Raw genomic sequence first — 27,906 nt, 5'->3', positions numbered from 1 at the left:
GTAGCGGCTTCGAGCACCGAACGCCGGTCCCGTAATATGTTAAAGCCGGCCGTTATCCGGGCGCCATAATTGCACATGCGATGCAACGCTACTGCTTTCAACTACACGTAGTATGGCCTGCTAACCTACCAATGCTACCATATTATATCATAGTAGGCTATGCTAGTTGTGTACCCTTATTCTCTGTGTTACAGTTATATATATGGCCATTTTAACCTACATGTTTATTTTGCAGGACAAGGACTTGAACGTACCGCCCTGGCGTTACAACACAACTGGTGAAAATAACTCGACAAAATCGACGCGACCACAGGGTTGTTTAAGCAGCGCTTTCAGGTGATATTAGTAATATTGTGTCTACTAGTTAACTTAGGAGACTGGTGATAAGGTGTAACGGTCAAGGCGGTCACGCGTTTAATCCAAGAAATTACTTCTTTCTTTTTTATCAAAAAAATAACTGTTGTTTTACCGTTACTACCCATACTTTCGCTTTTGTAAACTTTTCCGTTCCTCGTTATCGTGACCGAAGAGACGAAATAAATTTTATTCATTCATTCGTTAATAGCTATATTTACATGGCTAATGCTGCCATCCTGACATAATATATGAATTCAGCAGGTTTTATGTTTGAAACAGATACTAGGTGTTACGCAGATAAACGCTTTAAGTACATTTTATATTAGATTAAAGAGGCATATCAACGAAAAATCACAACGATTGTGGTTTTTGTCAAGATTTTGTACGCCAATAAACGCCTACGTAGTTTTTGATTAGATTAATATTTTAAAGAGGCATACTAACGAAAAATCAAAATGATTGTGTTTATTTCAACTTGGTGGTGGTACCTTTACATTCGAGTATATCTATCCTTATTAACATTTTTATTTTATGTTGGTTTGCCACTTTAAGAACTCACGCGCTGAGAAAGTCTTAAAAATGATTAAATATACAGAGATAAACGCGCTACATGTTTTTTAAATAGATGTTTTAACCCGCTATTCAATGATTACAATGATTAGAAATTCCGTTACACACGCGTTTATTTGCAGGAGCCAATCCAAGCGCTTTCCGTCGAGCAACTTAAAACCGCATGAGGGACCACCACCGGGATCCTATGACCCTTCGACACCTGCTACACGATACGCGGTATCTTCGTGTTTTAGGTTTGAACGCATTTTAATGGCCAACGTTATATAGTAGGGTGGGGGAGATGGGGCACCTTTAGCACACAATATCAAAATAACGTGTTTCATCAATTTAACAACGTCGTGGAAATACAGTTTTATAATTCATTCAATGTTTTTGGTTTACTACCATATGGGACGAGAAAATAGAATAAAAAGGTGTCCCATCTTCCCCCACCCTACTATAATAACATTGTTGCCCAGTAAATTGCTTTGTGACGTCACTATATATTTACAGGTCGGCGACGCCCCGGTTCTCGACAGCGCACACTAAGGTGCCAGGACCTGGGACCTATGAGCCCACCCTCACCCAGGGGGGAAACAAGGGAATCCCCCCAAGCATTACCCAAATGGGTAGAATGCACGGACTTTACTTTAGGAACACTTTTGAGACTTAATAGAAAAAAATATTAAATAAAAAATAATTGAAAAAAATTAAGAAGAAATATGTTATCTCTGGAATAAATGACTGACTTAAAATAAAAAAAAAATTAAAAACTTTTAAAGCAGAAATGGTATATAGATGCAAAAAACCTAGACATAAAATGAACAAAAAAACGTAGGTGATTTTTTTTACAATTTTTTTATGTAGGGTTAAAACTATTGCAAAAAATAGCTGGTAACATGTGACTTGACTACAGTACCATATCACGGAAAAATACTTAATAAAGCCCACAAAAAATGGTTAAAAAATGCTAAAACAATCCAAGAGTAAAAAACTTTTAACTTGCAAGATCTGGTGCAACAAAAACTTGATAGACAAAAACCAAGTGCAACCAATGGCATAATAAAAAATATATATAGTATGGTGGGGTAAGACGGGACACCTCTTTACTCTATTTTCTCATCCCATTTAGTAGTAAACAAAGAACCCTCAAAGAATTCTAAAACCATATTCTTAGGGCTCCCATAGACCGTTGTTAATTGTTTAAAACACAATCAGGATATTTGGATATTATGTGCTAAAGGTGTCCCATCTTACCCCACAGTATATTTCGTTTAAATGGCATCGTCAGTCTCTTATTCCAATATCTACTTACTTGTCTTAGTAATTTTCACAGGAGGTGGTTCATATTCTTCTGTGAACTTTCTCTTAGACGATTTAACAGTTATAACAGTTTCTGGACCTGTAGAACACATTTGTTTTAATACATTACGTGCAAAATAGCAGAGCTTTTGGATCCCTTGGTCCTGTCCCAAATTTGGTGTGGTTTGGTCATCTACCAGTAGCCTTTTACTATTATTTTAGTTTTATCATTTTTATTCCAAGTGGGTGAGGTACCGTAGCATGGCATGCCATGGTTTCTAGAATTTTGGTCAGAATTGGCCCCTTTCCATAGTTATATCATTTCAATTTGGGCTTAAACGTATGGAATTAAAACAATTGTGGTTGCCCAACCATCCAAGGATAATTAAGTTTGATTTATTTATTAAAATTGAAAACCAGTGTTATAACAACTGTCATTGCCCCACCATGCATGGATAAATAAGTTACATATATAATCCAAGTAAGACTGTCGTTTTCTTTTTGTGTTGTAACGACTGTTGTTGCTCCACCATGCGAGAATAAATTAGTTACATATATTCATTAAAACAGAAAATCTGTATTACATTGAGTTATTGATTGTCGTTGGCCCAACATGCGAGGATAAATAAGTAACATACATTCATCAAGCACAGTTTTACCTTTTTCTTGTTGATTTTCCACTTCTGTCTCGTCTTCGCTATCATTTCCCTTTAACATCATTGTGGTTTGTGATGTCATAATGGGCTTTTTGGTTATCTCGTTACGAGGCTTGATGGAAAAAGAGATGGGCAAGGCAGGGGTGGGCTCCTGGGAAATTAGGGGTAAACTTTTAAATTCAGTGGGTAAATTTTTAAATTAAGTGGTTAAGTTTTTGAAATCAGCGGGTAAGTTTTAAAATTCGGCGGAAAAATTAAAAAAAAGTGGTTAAATTTTTAAATTAGGTGGTTATATTTTAATATTGAATGGTAAAACTTTAAATTCACTGGGTAAATTTTAACAGAATATTGAACAGTATTTAACATGTAATATCCTCCTCTATTTATAATGGCAGACGAAACACTGGTATCATAAAACTAACGTTTTTATACCGAGGGGCAAATTTTTACAGTACTGTGAACGTGAAGTATATTTTAATGAATAAAACATAAAAAACATTATTTTTTTAGGTAAAAAATTATCAAATGTTGAACCTGTTCTTGCTGTGTGTCTTCACTTATTTCTGATTGGTTGTTCACACCTGGTGAGGAAAGGTTACATTGGGTCAAGGTTACTAGAGGTCAAATAGTTGCTATAATTAATTTTAACCCAAATGTATATATTACTTACAGAATATTACCTACAGGAATGAAAAAGAGTTTTTTAAAATGTGTGAAAATGCTTCTAGCAAGGGTCTGGGGGCCGTTAAATGCAACGCAGGTAATAGCTAGCTATGACAATACGACGTGTATTCTAAAATACCACACATTTTGACTGAAAAAGTCTGAAAACCGCGATTCGCAGAAAATATTTACGCCTGTACTTACCCTCTGAATTGGGGTTTGGTCTGGGCAGTGGGGTCGGGGTAAAGGTGTTTCACCCACGCAAGTTTACGGTAGTGATAATATGGGTGTAGCTCATGGGTTGGGTTTAGGAAGCCGAAGGTGACGGGGTTAGTGGTAAAAATAGTTGCTTCTAACCCACCCCCCTCCATGGCTACTCTCCTGTAAAAATAAATTTATTTAAGTTAGAAACTTTATAAAGTATTATATAGTAGGGTGGGGGAAGATGGGACACCTTTGGCACATAATACCCAAATATCCTAATCGTGTTCTAAACAATTAACAACGGTCTATGGGAGTCATGAGGATGCGGTTTTATAAATATTTGTTTACTACCAATCAGGTAGAGAAAATAGAATCAAAAGGTGTCCCATCTTTCTATATGTAAGTTATCAATGAATGTAACTTGCCCTATCCTTGCATGGCCCGGAAAACGACAGTCGTTATAACATCTACATATTTATTAACAAACATGTTTTAGATTAGAATCCAGGAGGTAAATATGAATGACAGTTATAACTTGTTTTAAAATTGACCCCCATTAGCATCAACTTGGGACTTGAACACATCTTATTTTGTTTCTGAACACCTTAAACAAAGCCCCTAATAATTTTTATTTGTAAAAAAAAACTAAAAAATTTAAATAAAAAAAACTAAAAAAATATACTAAAACAGTGCTAAGTGACTTTCCGAACCCTGTATGTATAAAAACCACATACCTGGCAATATTTTCTACAACAGGTTGTAAATCTGGGGGTGGCGGAACAATTTGCACAGCAGTAGTTATATAACGTTGTGTGTGGCTAGTATCTTCACTCTGTATTGTGGAGGTGGGCTGTTGTATAGAAGTGGTGTGGCCACTCATTGACATGAAAGGGGGGAGTGTTGCGTTTGTGGTTTCTGCATTTGTGTTTCCTTGAATATAAACATGATGCTCACAAAACGCAGATATAGTCCGAATTCGGACTTGGTCAGAACGCTTGAGGCGGAATATGAATATATCAAAAAGGGACTTTACTATAGCGAGCACTCACTTTCTGACGTACAAAGCTGTTGGGGTAAAGGGTCAAATCTGGCCTAAAACCCAGGTTAAATATGAATATATCAAAAAAGGATTTACTATAGCAAGCACTCACTTTCGGACGTACAAAGCTGTTGGGGTAATGGGTCAAATCTGGCCTAAAACCCTCAAGGACCTTACCCATATAACAAAATATAGACACAAAAAATTAACGATTAAATTAAAAAGCTCTAATTACTTACCATTAGCAGTGTTATTGCTTTTATAATAATCCTGCATAGATTCCGCCATCTTCTGATGTTGCTTTACTGCATTTGCTGCTCTCCCCTTTTCAATGAGTTTAGCTAAGGGGTGGTTTGGGTCTACTGTCCTTATAGCCTGAAAATATAATTCTATGGTTAGCATTTAACTACTAGCCTATTAGTATTAACTGAATTTGAAGACTTATGAATATATTAAATTATTAACTATGCCTATTCTCTGTTATTGTTTGGTAAAGAACGTCTGGTCCATATTAGCTTTATGAAATTTTTAATTTTCTAAATACTGTGATTAAATATGAGTAAGCAAGCAAATAAGCTGTTAAACAAAAATGTTGTTTTAAGGTAGGAATAGTGGATAAATTTTGAAAAAAAAAGTATTAACACTGTTGTTGCACAACTTGCAGACTATACATGTTAGCTGCTAAAACTAAACTTTAAAATTTTAAACATAGCAGATTTAAGGGTAATAACAATGGAATATGTGGGAATCATTTTGACCTTGGTTTTCTCCAAGTTCTCTGCTTCCCTGCTCTTGTGAGTTGCAGCAAAGAGACTTGGATGCAAGTATCCTCCTCCTTCACTGTCATCATCACTTCCACTATCGGACTCCTGCATCAAAATTGAAAGAATGTAACTTGCTTTATTTTCACATGGCTTGAAAACGCCAGTCGTTAAAAAGTAAAACACAAGTGTTATGTTTTACACACCTCGTGCCTGCTTATGCGTTACCACGCATGTAAGTTGTAAGTGATGTTTTATATATGGCTGACAAATTAGACAACCTATTAGTGACGTGCCGTGCCAAAGAAGACATATATATGCCCATAAGCCATAGCTTTGCAGCGACAGGGCTTGAACCCTCAACCATTCGGTTAAAGACAGACAGGCTAACCATTGTGGCATTCTGAATGGACCATGGGACAAAAGTTTGTATATGAGATCAAACACATGAAAATAAAGACAATTTATAATAGGGAAATTTTTATCTTAAAAACAAAATCAAGTAATTTTTATTCTAAAACTATGTGGACTTGACTTGACATAGACACTTGCAATTTAAGTGCCAACCCTTGGAAGTGTAGTTAATGTAGTATTACTTTAAATGAACTTCCCACTCACCTCCGCTTCAGACTTATCTTTAGTTTCTTGAACCTCAGGATTATATTTTCCTTCTTTTATTCTCGTTACCTGAGATTTATTAAAACAAGAATTATAAAATTCTTAAACCGTACATTGTTTAGTACAGTACATAGTATTACGTACATGTACATCATATTCAAAATATGAAATTAAAAAACTAAAAAAACTATATATATATATATACTAGTGTGGGGAAGTACAGGAAACATCATGTTTTGCACAAATAGCAACGGTCTATCCATGAGGTTACTGTTTTATATTTTTTCAATTTTTCTTAGTTTACTACTAAAAGGTATGAGAAATTAGAATAAAAAGGCTTCCCATCTCCCCCCACCCTACTATATATATACAATATATATATATATTTATAAAAAGAAACATAAAAATTAAAATGTATAAACATTCTTTAACATATTTTGCATTTGCTATATTGATTAAGATAAAAAAATAATTCACAATTACTAGATTAAAATACTTACAATATGTTTGTAATATGGGTTAAGGTAATGGCCGAACTGCAAGAACTGAAACTGTGAATTGGAAGATTGCTTTGCTTTTAATACAATTTCCATCTGTGCTCCTTGTTTGCTGACAAACTTTGCCGTTTTCTCAATAATCGCATGCATTTTCTCAGTGGCTGGCTGTAATGGTATATTGTGGTAAGCTATACAGGTGGATGAAGGCTTTAAATTATATTTATCTTGCCTAATCCACAGGTACCAAATCTGGGTAATAGGCCAAATCTGGCCCAAATCCCAGGTCTTGACAAGAACTTAACCCACCTACAATTTAAGGCTTTTAAATTTATATTTAAAAAGTGAAACATATGTTACTTGTTACTTGTTGGTAAATTAAATAATCATTTACAACCTTACAGTAAAAGGCATGAGCTGGACATTGTTTAGTACTGCTTGTTGAATTACATGGTTATTATATACATATACTATCACTAATAGACAGTGTCTCTATCAGTGTCTGGTAAGCACATTGACCAATATAATCAAACATACAGAACAAACTATAAATAGCATGGTGACAGGATATTTCATCTGCCATACATGATATGATGCAAATTGCAATTGTGTGTTTTCACTTAGTGCGTAATTATCGTAGCCCACATTAACGCTAAAAGTTAATTATCCGAGTTAGTTATCGAATTTTCCGAGTTAATTATCGAATTTTTGTGGACATGGGTAATAACCAATAACTTACGATTTCCATTTCTTCCGGAACAGCAAGTGATGCGGGAGCAAAAAAAGGTTTCTCATCAACCTCCTCTTCATCATTAGTGGGATCACACGGGTTGTAACGATCTTTTTGACTTTCTTGATCACTGTTATCATTGTCATAACGAAACTGGACCTGACTGAACTTTGAGCTTGGAGTTTCGTTGATTACAGCATGAAGTCTCTTTAATTCTTCCTCTGATAATGAATAGGGTAGTCAGTAGCTTATAAATTGGTCTTTTTTCCATATAGTTTGTATTTCTTAGTTGAATTAGTCATGATAGTGACTTTTTATACTTGGTTTCTTCAGCAGTACAACTTTTAGCAACAAAACCACATTTAAAAAGTATAAATATATATATAATATATTTATATTTACAGTGATTGACCGATTACTTAACACGAAACATGCAAGAATTTTAAAACTACAATAATATATTCCAACACAGCAAGTCACCAACCTTGTCTTATATTTTCTTCCAGTTCTTCTACATGCAGAGCTCGGTATCTCTCATCATCTAAATAAGTTTCCAATCTCACTTCTTCCTCAGATAACTGAGAGCAAAACATAAACTTCAATATTTCTTGAATCGATTTTTGTGATGTTTAATTACGATTAGACCAGTGACGTAGTCGCGTAGCACAGTGTTTTTATCTTGTTTTATTACACAATTGTTTATAATTTTTTTATCTGCTTCTATTCTATATGGGTAAGGTCCTACAACAGCTTAGCAGAAGACCTGGGATTAGGACTTGTGTTGGCCCTGATGCAGTAGTTAGACTGTTGTTAACAGATACTTAGAAGTTTCTCACAAATCTGCACACCAGTATTAATGGTCATACCAAGAAATTTACTGAATTGAAGTTAAATTTGTATGTTTATTAAAGAAATTTTGCATGTAAACCTAGGCATTCTGTTCTATGTGGGTGGGGTCCCGCAGCACGCCATGGTTTCTAGAATTTGGCAAGGATTGGAAACCAAGGCAAGTGGTATGACTATGTGTATGAACAACAGTTCACTTCCTTCACCTGGTGCTTTTTATTCCAAGAGTTTCCATCAAACTCCGAGAGGTCGTGAAGTGAAGCGCGACAGTCGTATCTTTAGTTTCACGCAACAGAGACACCGAGTGGTAAGAAAAAACATGGAGAAAACAAAAAAACACATATTTTTTACAGAAAAACTTGAAAAAGACTACTAAATAACAGAAATTTGCATTTTACATCGCTGCAAAACAACAAGACATAAAGTATTCACATTTTTTGTTAAACACTTGTTACTTTTACTTACCCATATATTAATATATTCACAATAGTTTATTTTATATAAATAAACAATATGAATACCGCGCTATAGTTTGACACAGCATGCAATGTGTCTCATTGTATAGCTCACACTTACGCGTCATTGTAACAATTTTCAAACTATATATATATATATATATATAAATATATAATATTTAAACATAAAAAGATAAATTTAAAATTAAATAAAAGACTGCCTACAAGTACAGTGATACAGCAATTGGTTTAGATAATGTAAAAACCACAACAAAAAGTTGTTTATAAAATTAAAACCTATTATATTTATATATATGTTAATGTTATATATATATACATATATATAAATATATGGAGTATATGGAAATCTTTTTAATATAGGCCTAAGCTAAACCTAGAACATGCATAAGAGTAGTTGAAAATAAATGTAAAAAACCTGAAGCTGAAACAAACGTATTATTTAGAAAATATTACATGGACGAACTAAACCAATATTTACACCTGAAAAATAATTTCTAATGAATATTTCGGAAAATAATACTTGAATACAGACAAATAGAACTGTAAATCTAACTTACACACGAGTCTACTATAAACTGGTTATAAGTTAGATTACTAGACACAAATTAACATTAGGAAGAAGTTATTAATTAACATTAAGCTTAATTCTCAAGGTATTTTAAACTAAGTATTCAGAATTCCACAAAAATTACATTTTGTTTTTGTTTACCTTTTGATACCTGGGCAAGATATTTTGGAGACATCAAAACGAAGTTAAAAAACATTCCATCTGAAGAGACTTACCTTACGAACAAGACATTTTCTCACTTGAAACTTCATGATTATGAAGCATACGTTTACTCTTTGGCTTCTAATTCACTGTAAACTTAAAACCAAACCCAGTAGGCAAAGCTGGAAAAATGTTCACACAAACCTATCAATCAAGATGTTGGCATGACCATCTTCATTCCATTTGATTAGGTGCAAATTTTTCGCAACTGAGGCCGAGTGTTTGTCTGGTGGGAACAGCTTGCTTGCATAACCAAAGACCAGAAGATCGTCTTCGTTTGGTTTAGTGCTCTCTACCACAGCCGGTGGCCTTTTCGTAGCATGGTGGCGCTTAGATAAAGCCGACCGCAACTGGTTTTAAAAGAAAATAAGTTAATTTTAGGTATTGTCTACTTTATTTTATATATAATATTTTACAGATATACGTTACAAGGCTTAGATTTACTTTGATATGTTACAGTACTACTGCTGGCCCAGTCTGCAGAGTATGACAGTTCCTGATAAGATCTCGCAAAAATATACTTTTTTGCGTGCGCCCGTGCTATTATCGAAAATCTGCAGGCAAAGCACGTACATTTCCAAGCCACATTAGGAAATCCTATTTAATTTAATACATTTTTTTTTTGTTAAATTAATTGGCGTGCATCTCCTAAATCGTTCGTGCACTTGCCATACTTTGCAGACTGGCTGCTGGCAAAAATGCTTATTAAGAGGATATATAACTATTTTTTTTTAAATTCAATTATTGTAAAACTGATACAGGTATCTTACCGGTTGTTTTGATTTCTGGCTTGAAGGTTTAATAAAATGTGCGCGTGAGGGATGAACAAATCCTTGCTGCATTCTGCAACTTAGCCAAGCCTGTTATCCAGGCTCTTACTGGCGGTTTGAATTGCTGAGATATATATGAAATGCGCATTATTGTAAGCCGAATATACTGGTACCTATACCGTGCTTATCGCCAATTCAAAACCCCAAACATGCTTTAATGCTTGTGGACTGATAATTTATGTGATGTGCCTTTAAAACTGGGATTTCGAATATTTTGATAAGTAAACCTGCGACCTGCCAGCTGATGTGTAAACCGTGTGACAGATAAAAAAAACTGAGAAATATGACTTCTGATACAAATCACCAAACATTACTGAGCAGACATTGGAAGTTATAATTCACGCGCGAAATTCGTGTACAAAAACAGAGCAACCCAATGGACAAGTTAGTTAGTTGCTGTCCCATATTACAGCAGCTGTTTTTTGATCGTTTCTCTCATACGTCTTACCTTTCTTTTATCAGTTTCTCGCGCGCACAGACAAAACATCGCACACAATTAACAGTTTCAACACATGTGGCAATTAAATCGTGAATGCCGCAATTATCAACATAGCAACGCTTATAAATGTATATATATAAGCGTTGATGATAGTTCGTGACGACCTAAACACTTTTTCAGTAATTGCAACAATGAATCACACAGTAATAAACTAGTTTGTTTCGAACTGCTTGCAATTCTTTCTGTTGCAAACTCAAGCCAGGCAAGAACCAAAATGCCTGTGTGCCCTGTATGCGATTCCAAAGAATACGACATCTGCAACGGGCTTTATTTTTGTCGCATATGCAGCACGCAATCGCAGGATATAGTTGAAGAGGATCTTGAAAACGCTACAGAAAGTGTCGTAGGAAGGTTTATTGATAGAAAACAGAGAAGGAAAAGTAAACGTGTTCCAAATTTCACAATCGATCCTGGAAAACCTTGGTTTACAGTAGAAGGATTACAGGTTTGTTTTTCTTTTATTAATATTTTGTAATGCATTCAACAGCACCCATAGCCTATGCAATCTATTTATTCTGGCCTGGCACATATGATTGGGAGTTATTTTATTTAATAATATTAAAGTATATATTAAAAAATATAATAACAAGTGTTTTATTTGCCATGCAAAAAAAAGCCTGACAGAGTCATGGTGTTTAGTTATTTTTCCCTTTATGTATATGTGTCAATGTAGTATTAAAAAACAAAACCTTCACTTTCAGGCACTGTTAAAATGTCAGGTCCAGGCTCTAATATCACTTGGATGTTCAAAGCGTTTGGACAAAGTGGTGCAGCAGATTTGGTTCAAATATGTTCACAAGTGTGGAATGGCAGTGATTGACCCTCAGGTTCCTGTATCTGGAAAACCTGCACCCCAATGTTCATCTTTTCGGGACAATTATTTAAACGGGGTATTTGGGGACAATAAACCAAAAGATAACCCCTTTCCTACAACTAAAAACTTGGTAATGCTCCGTGCTTCATCATTAGGAAAGAGAAGGTATAAAACTTCTGCCAATGAAATTCAAAAAATACAAAATTAAGTAGTGTACAAGGTGCTACATTCTGTAACCTAATGTTTTTTGTCTGACATTAAATTCCTAATAGTGAAAAAGTAAAATAATATTCTAATGCTAAAATAAACACACATCAGTTTGCTAGCATACCAAAATTTTAACCAAAAGTTATGCGGAACTGACAGACTGTATAACCATACTAACAGTTGAGTTAACATAACATACAGTATTTTACAATCAGGAAAGAGTCTTCCTCAAGTTCTGAGGAGGACCCGATCACGCCAAAAAAAGGACGACTTAAAATAAAAACACCAAAAAAGGAAGAGAAAGGTTGCAACAAAATATTCACGTTCTACCTGACATCTATTAACACTCAATTTTTCAGAGCGTGTAATTCCATCAGATGAAGAATGGTTCTCTCTTGCTTCAGGTGTGGAAAGTGCTGAATCAGACACGTCATACCACAGTTCTGCTTCTACAATGTCTGCTGCAAGCTTCAAAAAACTTGCGAACAAGAAATTCAATCAGTTAGTTTTTTTGTATGGCTGACAATTTGCGCTGGGTTAAAGCAATGGCTACTAAAATACATAGGCATGCCTATAATGGTAGCAGTGTTGAGCTTTAAGTATGTTATTTCTCCGGTAACGATGCAGGCGATCTGGCCACATATATTTTTCTGTTGCTTTGGCAACAGAAAAAAGTGGTTAGCGCATGGTTTTAAACCAGAGGTTGTGGGTTCAGGGCCTGTTGTTGCTACCATTATTAGCACATATTCTTTGGCAAGATCCGACAATTGCTCCAACCCAGAGGTCACTAATGGGTTGTCCAAATTGGGAGTGTACTGACTACTGTATGAAGCATACCATCCATGTTAAAAAAACGTGTTGTTTTTTACATTCATTCATTTATATATATATTTTTGCAGTTGGGGCCGTGAAAGACGAAAGGCTGGTGTTTTGTGCAAAGCCAAGCTTTTATCCATTCTATATGTAGCTCTTCAGTGGTGTAAAGAACTTATAACTCCTGGTGACCTGCTAAATTGGGTGAAGCAAGGCTACTTACCGTACATAGGTATTATTTTGACAGCATACAGCATGTACTGTGTTATTATAGTAAGGAGCGCAGAATGTCACTTTTTTATTCAATTTCTGCTCTTAGATGCTTTGCTTTGCCTGGAGCCGCATATGAAGATTTCAGATTATGATGGTGCAAACTTACAAAGAAATATCATTCCAAGTTATAAACAGGTAAGCTTTTGTTCATTCATTGGTATTTCAATTCAAAATCCCCCAAAAAAACTAACTTTCATCTATAAAAATGTTGCCCTACAGGCTACATTTTATCCTTAAATTTTATATTTTTTTATCTAAAAGTTTTTTTTTTTAAAAACTGAAAAGTTAAAAATATTTTTCAGTTTGTGAAGGTGTCAAGATTATTAGAGGAGTACGTGGAAATGCCTCCTCTTCCGGATGTTGACATCTCCTCCCTGATGGCTCGCTTTGTCATCCAGGTCAATCTTCCTCTGGAGATAATCTCTTTCATCAATAATCTCATCCGCATCAACAACTTTAAATACACAAGGTAAAAATAATTGATTTTTAATATTTGTCAAGTTGCCGCACTGTCATGGACTCATGGTATTGGACAATGGTTTGTTTTTCTGCCATTTTTTATGTTTTTTTTATATTAAAACCTTTTTTCAAACCTCAATTTTAGTTTTTATTAAATGTGGCATTAAAATATTTATAAAACCCTGCTTTATCCACAGTTATAATGAGGTAAACCTTTACTTTTCAAGGGCAAATGTTAGAACAACAGCCCTTACAGGTTATGCACCAGATCTCATCTCATGCGCTCTCATTGTAGTGGCTCTGAAGTTGTTGTATGGTATCAATGATGTAACAGAGTGGACTGCTGGCAATGGTAATAAAAACTGTGACAAGAAGCAAGAAAATGGTAAGCAGATTGTTAAACCAATTTCAAATCTTTCATACTACATACTTGTGTAAAAAATTTATATTGTACGTTTGAGTGGGGTATAAAATGTGTGATTAAAACATAATATAGTAGGGTGGGGGAAGATGGGACACCTTTTCATTTAATTTTCTCGTCTCATTTGATAGTAAACAAAGAACATTTAAATATAATTATAAAACCATATCGTCACGACTTCCATAGACCATTGTTAATTGTTTAAAACACGATCAGGATATATGTGTTAAAGGTGTCTCGTCTTCCCCTACCCTACTATATATAAATATATATATACTAAAAAAATATATAAAATAAGTGTAAAAAATATATTTGGTAGAGACAAATGAACATTATGTGTAAGACCACAGTTAAAAAAAACAACAGTACTAACTGAGACTGAGTATGAACCAACCAAGGCTTCAATTCAAAGTCTATTGGGCCATGGCATGACTTTATAGGACCTCACCCGTATAGAAAAGAAAAACATTTATGTATTGGTTTTAATATTAATGGATCCATTTTTGTTAAAACAGATGAAACGTCGCATATATGTCGAAATTTTGAATGGAAATCCTGGATGCAGTATCATCTAAACAGAAGGAAAGAAAGGATGCAAAACCCCAGGATTCTCTTCGATGTAAGAGATGCAGAGAAAGTTGTGGATATCCACTCTTACTTTGAGCATTGGGATGAAGTTATACTTAATTCTCAACTACACAATAAAGAAACAACTGGTGGAAGGTATAGCCTTGCGTGAGATGACCTTGGTGTAATGAAATGTACAAAAATTAACTCATAGGCCTATTCAAGTTAATCATTTCATAGGCCTATTCAAGGTAATCATTTTATAGGCCTATTCAAGTTAATATCATACAGTGGTAACCATGTATGTTTCTAGGTGAATATTATTCTTTATTTTTTTATCAATGGCTGATAATTTGGACAACCCATTAGTGACCACTCGGTTGGAGCAAAGGCGCGCTAACCAACTGTGCTATGCCAACAGGCAGCGACAGTTAAAATGCAATATAGCCGATTGTAAGCAGTTATTAACTAATACTGTTTTTACAATTTTTCAGGCATCGACTAAAATCAATTGAAACGAAACAGTGGGTTATGAGGAAACTTGTTGAAGCTCAAGGGAGTTTGGATGAGATCCAGAGGCGGGCTCAGCTCCGGGAAAATCCTTTTGTCTTCCCAGCTCCAACTGAGGAGGAGGATATGAAGAGCATGTGCATCTGCAAAGGGTTGGACCGGCTAAAAAGTGGGAGTATGGAGTATGTGTTGATACAAAACCCAAAGTAAGTGTTAAAAGTATAAAATATGATATCTTCTTGACAGGTGAGGCTTATAAACATGGGGAGAATAAATGCCTCGTCAAGTGAACACTTATGTTTTGTTCATATTTGAACAAAATGTTTGATGCTTTTTTGTTCTATTTAAACATATACATATGTGATTAGATGAAGCAATATTTTTGGGCTAGCTGTCAAGAGAAGTTTTTATTTACATTTAAAACCCTCATCGCCAACCTTTTCGGAAGAGTGTCTTCATTTGTTGGTACTAGTACCCTGGGTGTTTGAGTAATAGACCTACTGTAGCCTAAATCTCAGGTCTCATGACATGCCATGCTGTAGGACTTCCCCAAAGATTTAAAATACTTCCCTCAATTTAATATGTTCATTTTTGTTTGGAAAGACTAGTATGATTTATTTTACTAATACTTGCTATTTTACAGTAGTAACAAGCAACTGAAAGACAGAATTAATTTCACTGAATATTCCGACTCCTACAAATTCTTGCTTTCAATTTTCTCTGAAATAACCGCAGCTGAAAGAGAAAAAATTCATCACGAAGTTTGGAAAATGGAAAAATATTTTATTTTGGACTGTGTAAAAAAAGAAATAAAAGAAAAAAAATAATTTTTGTTTGCTATCTTTTAATACTGCAGGGTCAGAATATAGGAGGCAGGAGCATAATCACTCTTTAAACAAGTGTGCAGCAGAGTATATAAACAATTCTAACATATTCATACACACGTGTGTATTCAATAGTACTCCTTTGCTTGAAAATAAATATTTTCTTTATCAATTTTTATACCAAATTTCCCCTTTGCATTTGGAGGTATTGTCTTTGCCATATAAGCAGAATGCATTTCATTCCATATGTACTAATAGTGGTTATTAAAACTAAAAGATCGTACTGACATGCTTGCTCTAATCATAAAAAAACATCTTCTCAATGCAGTTACTTTATTGAACACCCAAAGCAACAAAATACACATGTGGCTGTACAAGAAGGGAAGAGGGAATGACGCAGAAAGTAATCGCCAAAACTATTGGCTGGAATAGGAGATAAACCCTTTGATCTGAACCCCTTATACATTCTTCCGTATGTTCTGATAGGCACGCTTCATCGTGCAGTATGAATGTAAGCTCATTATGTACAAGGCGTTTTGTTTTAACTTCAAACCGAATACAGTTAAAAGGCGCAAGCAAAATTAAGAACACCAGACTTTTCAACTGAATTACTGGTTTCCGCCTCTTTTACAAGGCAAACTATATCTTAAATTTAAATGAATGGATAAAGGTTACATTGAATTACTCGAATAATTAAATGAATGTACATAACAATTGGTATTGCTCATATGAAATACACACAAAGTCAAATCTTCTTTAAAACTAGAATTTTACATCCGTTTTCCAAAAGTATTTTATAAATACAAGCATATATTAATCTATATCAAGCAAGTTACTCTATGCACACAAAACCGCCATAGGTGAAAACTCAAAACTAAACTAGGCTTTCCTTTCAAACGGGAGCTACGAAAAAATGGTCCTACAAAAAGGTGAAACGATTATGAGTTTTGTAGGAAATGGGTGAAGCATGCAGACGTGGTTATTCTGAGTTACATAGGTATGTTTATATATAGTAGGGTGGGGAAAGATGGTACACCAACAGTACATATTATCCAAATATCCTAATCATTTTTTAAACAATTAAAAACGGCCTATGGGTGTTGTGAGGATGTGGTTTTATAATTCTTCTAATGTTCTTTGTTTACTACTAAATGTGACGAGATAATAGTACAAAAAGGTGTCCCATCTTCCCCGCCCTTATATATTGGTTACGTTATACTGTTCTGTTTTTAAATGTCATCAATATCGAAATCGTCACCGCCATTTTCTTCTTCTTCGGCAGGTGGAGCATCACCGTTAGCATGGTTGCCATTTGCAGTGGGTATGTCCTCAACTTGAAGGCCAGTACCGGCACGAGTTGTGTACTCAATCTCTATCTGTGTATGTCATGGGAAAAACACGTTTAATATTTAATGTTGGCTAGGAACTTGGTAGTTATTAAAAGTAAGGTGATTTTGCCAAAACTTGGCTTAAATTTAGAAAACAAAAAATGTTTTACTCCATTTGCTGTCAAAATTGTCATTCAAGCAGATTAGTAAGTAAAATGAATAACTTATTACATATCAATAGTTGTGGTCATATATTTTAAAACATTCATACCTAAAGACAATAAGGCTAGTTTGAATAGAGGTAATAGCCAAAAATAATGTAATTCTTTCATTTAAAATAAAATGTTTCATTATATAGAGTTGTGAAAAAATAATATTTTACCAAGCATACAAATAAAAATCACACAAAAATTTTGACATAAATGTTTATTTATGTTGTTATTAGGCTTTTTTTCAAGTCACAACCGGCATAACGAAACGTTGTCTGTTGTATAGAACAAGGCAGTTGGTTTAAATTTATAAAAGAATTTTAAACAGGCACGTCAAAATAATTTGAACTAGAAAAATACGAACCGAAAACGGGAAAAATTTGAAAAAAAGGCAAATGCGTTTAAAAAAAAAACACGGAAAATTGCAAAATAATTTGTATTAATCCACAGACTGCTGCTGCAAATGTGGCAATTTTTTGCAATCCACAAAATAAATCTTGACGTTCTTACCTCTTCTTCTTCTTCCTCACTACTCTCTTCCTCTGCCTCCTTAAGCCAGTTGACCACAGGAGCAGCTCTGCTGTGAATCATCTTGCTCAGCTCCTTGCTGACGTACTTCTTGCTGGGATGCTCCCCCCACTCAATGATGACTTCTTCATCAACGATGTCCTGATCGTACAGATCCTGAGGAGAAAAATGAAGAAAACGTTACAAAATTGCACCTCAAAAATGACATTTTCTGAAAATGAGACAAAAATTTAAATATAATACAGAAATAAAACAATTTTTTACTAATATTTTCATGTTTTTACAATTTGCAAAATAGATCATTTAAAAAAAAAGTGTGTAGTTGTGAAAATGTTACATAACCGGTACTTCAAAGTTAGGATTTTCGAAAAAAGCCAAAAAGCCAAATATATTTCAGAGACGAAGCCAATTTACACTACTTTTTTCATACAATTTGCAACAGTGTAAATGAATCATTTTTGAAGGGATCGAATGTCTGTCGTTGCAGGATTAATGCCACAAGCTTAAACTAGACTTTCCATAAATAAATATTTCATATACCTAGTATTAACAGTTAAAACAAACATATCATCGAACACTTCAGGTTAAAATGTTGGTTTTCAGCACTTATGTACCAGCAGTGAAAGCACTTAAGTAGGGTTTATACATTAAGTGTAAAAATTTATAGAAAAATCAATTTAAGCTGTCACACTTCAAAGCAATACCCATTCTGTTCCATATAGGTGAGGTGCTACCGTGAAAACCTCTGATTTTAGGTGTCACATACATAATACGTGCTAGCTTTTCATGTCATGTAAAAATCATTATGTTTGAAACCTTGTTTGTATATTGTATACAGGGACGCATTTGCTTGTGTAAAAGAATTAAAATGCAAAACACTAGGGATGTGCTGAAGTTGAAAAAGCTCGGGTTCGCCGAGCGCCGAGCTTCAACGAAAAGCTCGGCACGAGCCCGAGCCCGAGCACCTATGACGTCATCAAGGAGAAAGGCGTACGAGAATGTGTTCCTATTCAGCCGAAAAGCGCCGCTAATCAAAATAATACAGAACACGTGGTTTGCGGTTAAAGACGCGTCTCGCTTTTCATAATTTCTACTGTTGCAAAATGTAAAATTCATACAAAAAATATTTAATTAAAAAAATATTTATAACTGTTACAGCCAGTGGCACAACTAGCAAGTTTCTACGCATGTTCATCTTGGATAAAGTAACGATTATTTACGTCAGAATAAACCTTTACGATCGTTACATCACAAACGAGATTGTTGGAAAACAATCGTGTTTTATTCGCTTCCATACGATCTGTAGTTTGTGTATAATTTTTGTTTCTGATGATTAGTTTAATGCAGGTAAATCGCGATTATGTGAATTTTAATTGGTGGAAATATAAGAGCGAGGAGCGACGCTATCAGTAAGTTGGAACCAACGCAAATTGTAATATGATATTACCCCCCAAAGTATCTTCCCGGCCGAGCTTGGACAGAAGCCAAAAAACATCGTTCGTTGGCACCGCACGAGAACCAGAGTTTCATTACGGCACTTTTCACGAGAATAAATTCACAACGATTGCTTCGTTTGTTAGGTGTAGAATGTATGCTACCGCATGCGTCTTTCTTTATTTCCTACGCCCGCGCAGATCGTAAAAATGTGACGCTCATACACGATGTTTCGATCTCGTGGTTCGTTGGGCAGTGGGCATTCCTCCCGATTGTTACGTAACGAAACGTCATAGTTAATAGTTATGTTGCAATAAGACATGTGACGTAACAATTAAGCGCAAAATGTCAAATTGCAGCACGGCAATGTTTGTTACTCGAGCGACTTCGTTAGCTGATTATTACGAATATGCGACGAACATAAAACATTAGATCGCAGCTTTAACAATGGTTTCTATCGCACAGGCGCCCGCACTAGACTGTGGTGTCGTGGTGATAGTCAGTAATACGCTTTATAACAAGATTTGGTAGCTTGGGTGACAGACGCACGTAAAACATATTACGTCCGGATTTTCAATAAAATTAAACGATCACCGTCCGGATTTACAACTTTTACAATCCTGTAAATATTACATATACCTAGTATCAACAGTTAAAACAAACATATCATCGAACACTTCAGGTTAAAATGTTGGTTTTCAGCACTTATGTACCAGCAGTGAAAGCACTTAAGTAGGGTTTATACATTAAGTGTAAAAATTTATAGAAAAATCAATTTAAGCTGTCACACTTCAAAGTAATACCCATTCTGTTCTATATAGGTGAGGTGCTACCGTGAAAACCTCTGATTTTAGGTGTCACATACATAATACGTGCTAGCTTTTTATGTCATGCAAAAATCATTATGTTTGAAACCCTGTTTGTATACAGGGCAGCATTTGCCTGTGTAAAAGAGTTAAAATGCAAAACACGAATATTATCAAAACACTAACAAAAACAACAGTTATTATAACACAGATGTTCTGTTTCATACAAATGGTGCCAGCTTACGAGTTACCACATATGTAACTTTGAGGATGATTGTTTTTTTTTCAATAAAGCTGATAATTCAGACAAGAGTTAACCCATTAGTGGCCAGTGGGTTGGACCAATTGCCATTAAGTGTCTTGCCCAAAGACACATACGCACACAAGGAGCAGCAACGAGCCTTGAACCTTAACCTCTGGGTCGGTGACTGGCACTACTGTGTCACGGCGCCGAATGTATTTGCTTATTAAATATTTACCTTAACGATATGAGCAACTTTGGGCAGCAAAGCATCTTTATGAAGTTCCACTGTCTTCTCAAATGCACCAAGCAACGCTTTCTGTGCTTTCTTGTTTCCATGGCATAACTGTGGAATAGATTATATATGATATATTTGGATCACAAAATGGACTTTTCCAGTATATATATTATATAGATATATATATATTTATTTATATTTTTTGATGCCAATGAAAGCAAAATATCACATGGTCCAACAAAAAAATACAATTGAAACTTAAAACTGTATTATTTCTTCATTAGATTATACACCTTTTAACTTATGACAATAAAAAATTGTGTTCTAATATTTCAAATGGTAAATTCTTATATTTCAAATGGTAGCAATAAGTTAATAAAACAGAGTTAATGAACAGTTTAGTATCTGAAAACAGCTGTACAAGTACAAATAGATGGTCAGATGGCATTGCACCATTTGAAATGTGAACACATTGGTGACAATTGTTTGTTGTGTATATACAATGACAATGAAATGTCAATAACAGGATTCATTTTGTTTAGTGTAATTTGGATGAGCTTATCAGCTTATGCTTGCAAGAAGTACATGTTAAATACATGTTATTCGCAAACACACACAAAAGATGGTCTATTGTTTTAATTAAACCAAAATTTGGGTATTATTTAAAAACCTTGAAACAAAATAAACAGCTGTGAGAAAGTCCTCTGTTTTATACAAAAGAAATTTTACATTAAAATGCTATGTGATTATGATAATAGTAAGCTGAGAAATGTTTTCGGTTTTACATGTATTAGTTTAGTTTAAACATTACTGATCTACTTTCAAGGCAATTCCTACTTTCCTAATGTTCTGTATAAATACGTAATCAAAATGCATTTTCTCAGAAAATTTAATTAACATTTAGGCTTGTGCAATTTTAACCCTATTAACCACGGCCAAGAGAAACGACTTGCGTAAAAAGAAGTTGAAAAAGCACTTAACGTGCTACATTGTGTAGATTAATCATATTATATTTCAATTAAATCACCAATTAGTTCATAAAAATCAATACAAAGTTGATTAGTGGGCCACGCTTGTCTGCCGAATGTTGGCAATGAAAAAACAAACGTTGTTGTTTAAACTTAACTTGAAAGACCTTAGGCATGATTACATGGCAGAAAAAGGTTACATAACTGTTGTATACAACCTACAACTAAATCAGTGGTTCCAAACCTTTTTACACCAGAAAACCAGTCAATTTAAAAAAATACAGAAAACATAATAAAACTTTCGGTATTGGCTGTCTTTGTATTAAACATATAGTTGTTATTATACTATTTGCATTTTATTCACAATACATATTTTTTACCAGTATAATTATATTATATATATATATATATATACAAGCTTGGCAGAAAATTAAGATTCGTTGAGTAAAGGCAAAGATTTATAAATAACTGCCCGTTTGAAACAACTACATTTCTACATCATTATTTCCAACTTTTACAACTAAGCCTAAAGGTTTATGTTTTTAATTTGGTTTATATTGCTTTTTACAACAAATGCAATCCATTTTACTGTGTTGTAATTTTAAAATAACCAATAGTATATTATTGCATAAATGAATCATGTATATTAAGCACAAAGACTGCAAATTATAATACACTAAGACATGCTGCAGATTTCAAAATTGTCTTCTGTTAGGTAATTGCTATGAAATTGAGTACGGACACAGAATTATAATTCAAGGGAATTGAAATACCCCATACAGAGTTCTTAGTAATTGTGTATTCTTATAACAGCTCCTATTCAAGTCTTGGTCGCAACAACAACAAATACCGTTGTTGAAATGAGTTATTTCTATATATGTAGAACCATGGTGGCAGACTTAATAGGAATTGACACAATGACAGGATTCAATAATAACCTAAGTTTGGTTTGCTAAAGAAAGGACACTGAATTCAATTATAGAGTCTTTGGCTCAGCAAGGGGCTTGAGAATCAAATTTCATGGCCTACTGAGCAAACAATAGTGTGGGGTGATTGGAACATCGGGGGATGCTTTGTTAAGATCAGGTATCGAGGTGTACGCGAAACAGAGCAGCCACATATAAACAGTACACAGCACAGGTTTATTTCAAAGGAGAAATTTACAACTGCTAAAAACTTTACACAAAAATCTTGTTTTTGTGCCAAACGATACTTTTTTGTTTTGTTTGTATTTTTATTAAATTTTAGCCAACAAAAAAATACTCTACTTTTTTTGACAAAAACCTTTACTGTTTTTAAGTGCCAAAACACTTTACTTTACTATTTTTAGCCCACAAAAACACTTTACAGTCTTTTTAAAACAAAATTTCTTCATAGTTCATACCATACATACTTTTTAATCCATAATTCTATTTCCTTATTAGGAATAATCAGCTTACCCTGATAAAATGGTTCCTGTAAGTTTTAATTTGTTCTCTCATGTTCTCATTGCAAAGAAGTTCAACCAAGATAAGAGGAGCTTTGCTCTTCATGTCCAACCTCTCTGCTTCTATAGCAATGTCCTTGGATGCCTGGAGAAAAAAAATTAATTGGGAGGAAATTGGCTTCTCCTACAAGCAATCTGTTTATAGGCCAAAATTGATTAAAATTATCAAAATTAACAACATCAATTTTATATATAGTAGGGTGGGGAAAGGCGGGACACCTTTAGGACATGATATCCAAATATGCTGTTCGTGTTTTAAAGAAATAATAACGGTCTATGGGAGTTTTAAAGATACGGTTTTATAATTTTTTGGATGTTCTTTGTTTACTACCTAATGGGATAGGAAAATAGAATAAAAAAGAGTCCCATCTTTTCCTATCCTACTATACATGAACTAATATCCAATTTTACTATTTACAGAAGCTGAGTGGTAATGCAGCAAAAGTAAAACTGAAACCCTTAATGTGAATTAGTAAAAAATTCGACAGTAAAATAACAGAGTGTGTGAATTTCAATATTGGTTTTTAGCTAACTAAGTCTTGGCTTATTGCTGTATGGAAACAAGACAGACATCTGATCAGTTGAAATTAATTAGTCCGAAGATTATGTCACATGTCATATGAAATCAAATGTCACACAGCTTAATTAAAGTGACATACTTCTTAGTTAAATAACCCCCCTACAATACGCCAGTTGTGCTTATATGCTGTGTAGTAAATGATTAATGCAGAACTGGCGCCGATGGGACAGACTGCAATATTAATCAAAACCTATGCAGCTGGAACAGCCTGGAAGCATACATTGCTGTAAATAAACAGCAGGCATATCACATTTTGGAAAAATCTAACTTCCTTTCTTTTAGTAGGCAATTAAAACCACTTTGGTTAAATCTACTTTCTAGTGACAAATGTATAGCTAGCTTTTAAACTCCAAAAAAAATTCAGAAAATCGTAAAAAAAAGACAAAAATAATAAATAATAAGATAACCGCTACTAAAATGCTTGCAAATTTTCTAGTAGCAAACACATTTACAAATGTTGTGGTATTTTATAGACTAAGTTTTTATAAATAAATTTACATAGGCACCAATAGCACGTTTTTATTAAGTTTTTATTGTCAAAGCAATTTGCAGCCTTTTAGAAGTTATGGTATTATTAGTAAAACTTACAGTCATAATAGTATTAGCATTAATGCGTTTCTTAATGAATCCATATAACATGTCTGCTCGTTCACTTGGCGTGCGTTCCAAGTCATCAGTAAGAGCTAGTGTCGCTGCTCCGGATGTAATCTCGTTCATCCGGGCAGCAACTGCAGCCTCCGAGACATCCACGGACCAATCATCGTCTCCAAAACTGTCGCTGGCTCCGTTGGCGACACCCTGGGGTTGGAAAGTTATTTTCATGTTAGGTTTATGGGGAAAAAGCACAAATTTTCATAATACTGAGTTTTAAATCAGGGTTGAAAGATTTTTTTATTTGTGAAGCAATTTATTTCATACAGGTCTGTTTGTTGTATCATTTGTTTAAAAATAAAATACTCTTAAACTGTTTAATTGGTGTACAGGAAAAAGCTTACCAACCACCTGAAATACCTTTATTTACCACAAGTCTATAAAGTAACAAAGGCCAAAATCCCCAGTTATTAAAATGAACCATATACCAGTAGTTGAAATATGAAACATTATTAAAATTTTAAGTGGTAAATAAAATAAAGAAGTTTGTAACTGTTTGGACTTTATACAGTATAAACAAGGCCAAACACAGCATTGTACATGAGAATTAATAAGAGTTTCAAACTTTTTCACCAATACTGCTAAAACTTCACACCAGACACCATATGCTAGAACTTAACCAACCGCTCTTTCACAAGCAGCGGTGATAACACGGATGCAAGCATTTAATACTAGTGCTGCTACAACAGCTGCTTAAGGTTTTGTTCGCCAAACTACATTTTTGTTTCTCAATTAGAAAAAAAAGAAATTCGTTTGTGTTTTTTTTAAAAAACGAGAAAATTTTATTCTTTAAAATAAGAGGGAATTTAGTCTTTAAAAAACAGAATTTTATTCTAAAAAAAGGAGAGAGTTTCAGACTCAAATGACTTGGAATGTAATTTTAACAGCCCAGCCATCCTATAATGAATTATTGATGGTTAGACCAGCTGATGTGAATAATCTTTAGGTTTAAACCTCCATGAGTAATTGTGTCTGTGAGTTGAAAGAACACAAGTCTTAATGGCAGTCTTTAACTACAGTAGAGCTAGGACCTTTTAGAAAGCCTATTGCTTGCAACTTAATTAGCAAGGTACAGAAATTACTCCTTTGGGAATTGGAAACATAATTAAAAATGAATTTAAATTTGTTTAAAGCCTTGGTTTAATAAGTAAAGGTTTAATAGTCCTGTAGTTTTCTTATACAGTCCACAATTTCCTTTTACAAAAATTAAAAAGGGAAAATTGATTTCAAACATAGCGTTACTTACATTGTTGTTTTCTTTGTTGCCATTTTTCTTTGCGGCATTTGCTGAGTTTTCTTCTTCACTGGAGTGGCCACGCTCGCGTCCCTTGGTGGGCTTTGACTTTTCCTTCTTGTCCTTTTGGGGCGGATTCTTAATGATGTACGTGCACAGCTTGTGACGCAGATCTACCAAGCTCTGGTTGCCGCAAGCCTTACAGACTAATCCAATTGTACCACGTTTTACAATCTAAAAAAAAAAAGTAATGTATTTTATTTTATATGGGTGATTGCAGGTCCAGGACCTTGGAATTGGCTAGAGCTTGCCCATTACCACAAAAATATATATAATTCCAATACCTTTTAAAATGACAATGATTTTAGTACTGAAATCAGACATGAATGGGTAAAAGCAGTAGACAGTATAATAGGCCTACAGTTTAAAGCCAATTTAAAAAGAGTTTTCAAGATGTTAATACCATCATATCTCGAAGCTACATTGTGACGTACTGATACAGTAATTACATTGTTGGCTTAATAAAAACAAACATGATGAATAATTCTGTAATATAGCACATGCAATATGCATGTTTCTGTACAGGAAGGATGCGAATAAAATTGATGGCCTGTGACAGGACGTATTAGACAGCATAGTGTTAGATAACAGAAACCTACCATAACTGGCCATGTAGTTATTGGTAGCCGCAGCCACACAAAATTAGAAAACTAAAACCACTTCAATTTTGAATATGTATTAATATATCTATGGCGCTGTAGCATAGTGGTTAACGTGACTGCCTGTAACCCAGAGGTAATGAGTTCAAGGCACGACGCTGCTACCATTGTGGGCGAATGCGTCCTCGGACACTTAAAATTTCTCCAACCCAGTGGTCACTAATGGGTTGTTCAAATTATTAGCCATACATAAAAGGAAAAAAATCCCCCCCAAAAAATAATAATTACCCATAAAGTAATTTACATGGTAACTCGTAAAAATCTTAGTTCAAAATAGATAAATTTAAACAAATCATTTAGCAATACCTGAACTAAGTAAAAACTCTTAACAGGGCACACACAGTCTACCAATAGGCTTACCATTGTGGTTTCTGGGTTTTCGCACTCGTTACATAGCACGAACTTTTTAATGAAGATGTCCAGCATATCCTGAAGCCTTGTGTTCTCATGTGAGCCATTAACAATGTATCTGTCATTCTTCAAATCAAATTGAGTCTGGGCGCCGAGTTCGCAGCCAAAAAATTTGCAGGCGTCTGAAGACAATGTAAAGTTTTTAGTGGTGAAATCCAGGGGGCAAACATGAGTGGTAACACCCCAATAAAAACAGTTTAAAAAAATAATCAATTTGTTAGGGCATAAATTATTAAAGTTTGGATTCTACTGCCCATTAGTCTTAGATATGTATATAATAGGAATTAGACTCTTGTTTACCTACAAATTTTCCAAAAATATTCAATATAAGGCATATAAACTATTAAATATATATATAAAATGAAGAAGAATTGATTTGATAACTTACAAGTGGCAGGTCTGCCAATAGCTTTGGCGACATCGGACATGTTTACAATGACAGTTTTTACACCATTCCCTTTCCCTTCAACCTAGGGAATGAAACAAGGTTTAGAAAAACAAAATGGAGAATATACGACTCATTTCTGAAAGACCCTCTAATAAATACAATATATAGATTACCGAATAAAGTTACTACAATAACATGAAACAGTCTTTTTTACTATAAATATTTACTGTGAATCTGCCCTGTGGCCCTGTGTACTATCAAAAACCTAAGACAATTAATGACAGTTACCTTGGCTATAATACATGGCATTTTGTAACGGTAGAAAACATCTTGGACGTCTCGGTTGACGTTAAGCATAGCCATGATTTATGTTGAAGATTTGACTTCTTTTGCGCGAGAAGGAGGTTACGTTGTCGTTGTTTCGTCGATTTTTTTGCTTTTTGTTTTCTTACAGTTCTGATACAAGCTATTCGCTTTATTGCGTGTTTTGTTCCTTCGGAGTCGGGTTCATTAGAATCAACTGGCCTTTTCACTATGCTCCCATTCAGACCTGGACCTAATCTTGTCGTGCAAGAATGACATGTAGAGGAGAAGCAGGGACGATAAATTGAACCCTCCAGTCTTCTAGGAATCGTGGTAGTGTTGATGTGTATACGATCTGTGTAAGAAAAATAAGTTTAAAAGGTAAAACACACATATATAGCCTATATACACTTCGCAAGTAACTTTTAACCCTAGCCTCCCCAAAGTTTGAATAAGTAAAACACAAACACACTAAAAAAACATAATTCAATACCTTATTTTTAAATAAAACCAATATTTTTATTACAACTATAAACTAAACTGTAAAACAGCAAATAACTTACCGTTTGCGGTGGAAAAATACATAAACACTTTGGGCTTGTGAGCTTTCAAGCAAAGAAAAATATAGTGGTGGAAACAGCTGGACAAGCAAACTATAAAATCAAAGTTCTGAAAGTAAAAAAAAAGAAACAACAGCG

General features: G+C 34.4%; 4 protein-coding genes across 10 annotated transcripts in view; 2 read left to right on the top strand and 2 right to left on the bottom strand.

The window, feature by feature from the left end:
- LOC100177907 (protein STPG4-like) overlaps positions 1-1,592 on the top strand; it is a 3,701-nt gene extending 2,109 nt beyond the window's left edge. Inside the window, exons 4-6 of the mRNA XM_026836327.1 lie at positions 236-336; positions 1,050-1,163; positions 1,423-1,592. Of these exons, the coding sequence (XP_026692128.1) occupies positions 236-336; positions 1,050-1,163; positions 1,423-1,582 (375 nt within the window). The 3' untranslated portion in view covers positions 1,583-1,592. The remainder of the gene's footprint in view (positions 1-235; positions 337-1,049; positions 1,164-1,422) is intronic.
- Positions 1-10,834, bottom strand: part of LOC100181063 (splicing factor, suppressor of white-apricot homolog) — a 19,967-nt gene extending 9,133 nt beyond the window's left edge. For 2 of the 6 annotated variants that reach the window (XM_018813662.2, XM_018813661.2), the window contains exons 1-8: positions 6,153-6,163; positions 5,532-5,642; positions 5,013-5,148; positions 4,469-4,664; positions 3,735-3,911; positions 3,402-3,448; positions 2,871-3,018; positions 2,225-2,311 (exon numbers count right to left, since the gene is read on the bottom strand). In XM_018813662.2, coding sequence (XP_018669207.1) covers positions 2,225-2,311; positions 2,871-2,949 — 166 coding nt within the window. In that variant the 5' untranslated portion in view covers positions 2,950-3,018; positions 3,402-3,448; positions 3,735-3,911; ... (2 more) ...; positions 5,532-5,642; positions 6,153-6,163. Of the gene's footprint in view, positions 1-2,224; positions 2,312-2,870; positions 3,021-3,401; positions 3,449-3,734; positions 3,912-4,468; positions 4,665-5,012; positions 5,149-5,531; positions 5,643-6,152; positions 6,222-6,652; positions 6,815-7,385; positions 7,598-7,860; positions 7,955-8,428; positions 8,499-9,611; positions 9,818-10,237; positions 10,662-10,745 lie in introns of those variants that run through there. The other 4 variants (XR_003396278.1, XM_026836310.1, XM_026836313.1 and 1 more) reach the window with 4 other exon arrangements.
- On the top strand, positions 10,823-16,265 carry LOC100182709 (TATA box-binding protein-associated factor RNA polymerase I subunit B). Its single transcript, XM_026836303.1, has 11 exons — positions 10,823-11,241; positions 11,498-11,775; positions 12,033-12,121; positions 12,177-12,318; positions 12,717-12,862; positions 12,950-13,038; positions 13,206-13,372; positions 13,590-13,747; positions 14,299-14,506; positions 14,845-15,066; positions 15,504-16,265. Exons 1-11 carry the CDS (start codon positions 11,011-11,013, stop codon positions 15,685-15,687), a joined length of 1,914 nt encoding a protein of 637 aa, XP_026692104.1. The 5' UTR covers positions 10,823-11,010; the 3' UTR covers positions 15,688-16,265.
- LOC100183412 (eukaryotic translation initiation factor 5) lies at positions 16,001-27,906 on the bottom strand. 2 transcript variants are annotated; one of them, XM_002125462.5, is made up of 10 exons: positions 27,772-27,906; positions 27,194-27,563; positions 26,906-26,987; positions 26,467-26,639; positions 25,400-25,621; positions 24,091-24,300; positions 22,876-23,007; positions 20,469-20,576; positions 17,732-17,905; positions 16,001-17,060 (listed from the first exon to the last, which is right to left on the bottom strand). In XM_002125462.5, the coding sequence occupies exons 2-10, from the start codon at positions 27,266-27,268 to the stop codon at positions 16,914-16,916; spliced, it is 1,323 nt and encodes a 440-aa protein (XP_002125498.1). In that variant the 5' UTR covers positions 27,269-27,563; positions 27,772-27,906; the 3' UTR covers positions 16,001-16,913. The 2 variants fall into 2 exon arrangements, with proteins under 2 accessions (XP_002125498.1, XP_018669216.1); XM_018813671.2 differs by having other exon boundaries at positions 16,001-17,062; positions 17,737-17,905.

The sequence above is a fragment of the Ciona intestinalis genome, chromosome 10 (assembly GCF_000224145.3).
Source record: "Ciona intestinalis chromosome 10, KH, whole genome shotgun sequence".
NCBI classification, from domain to species: Eukaryota; Metazoa; Chordata; class Ascidiacea; order Phlebobranchia; family Cionidae; genus Ciona; species Ciona intestinalis.
Note: the sequence above shows the minus strand (reverse complement) of the source record. Positions and strands in the feature narration are given on the sequence as shown.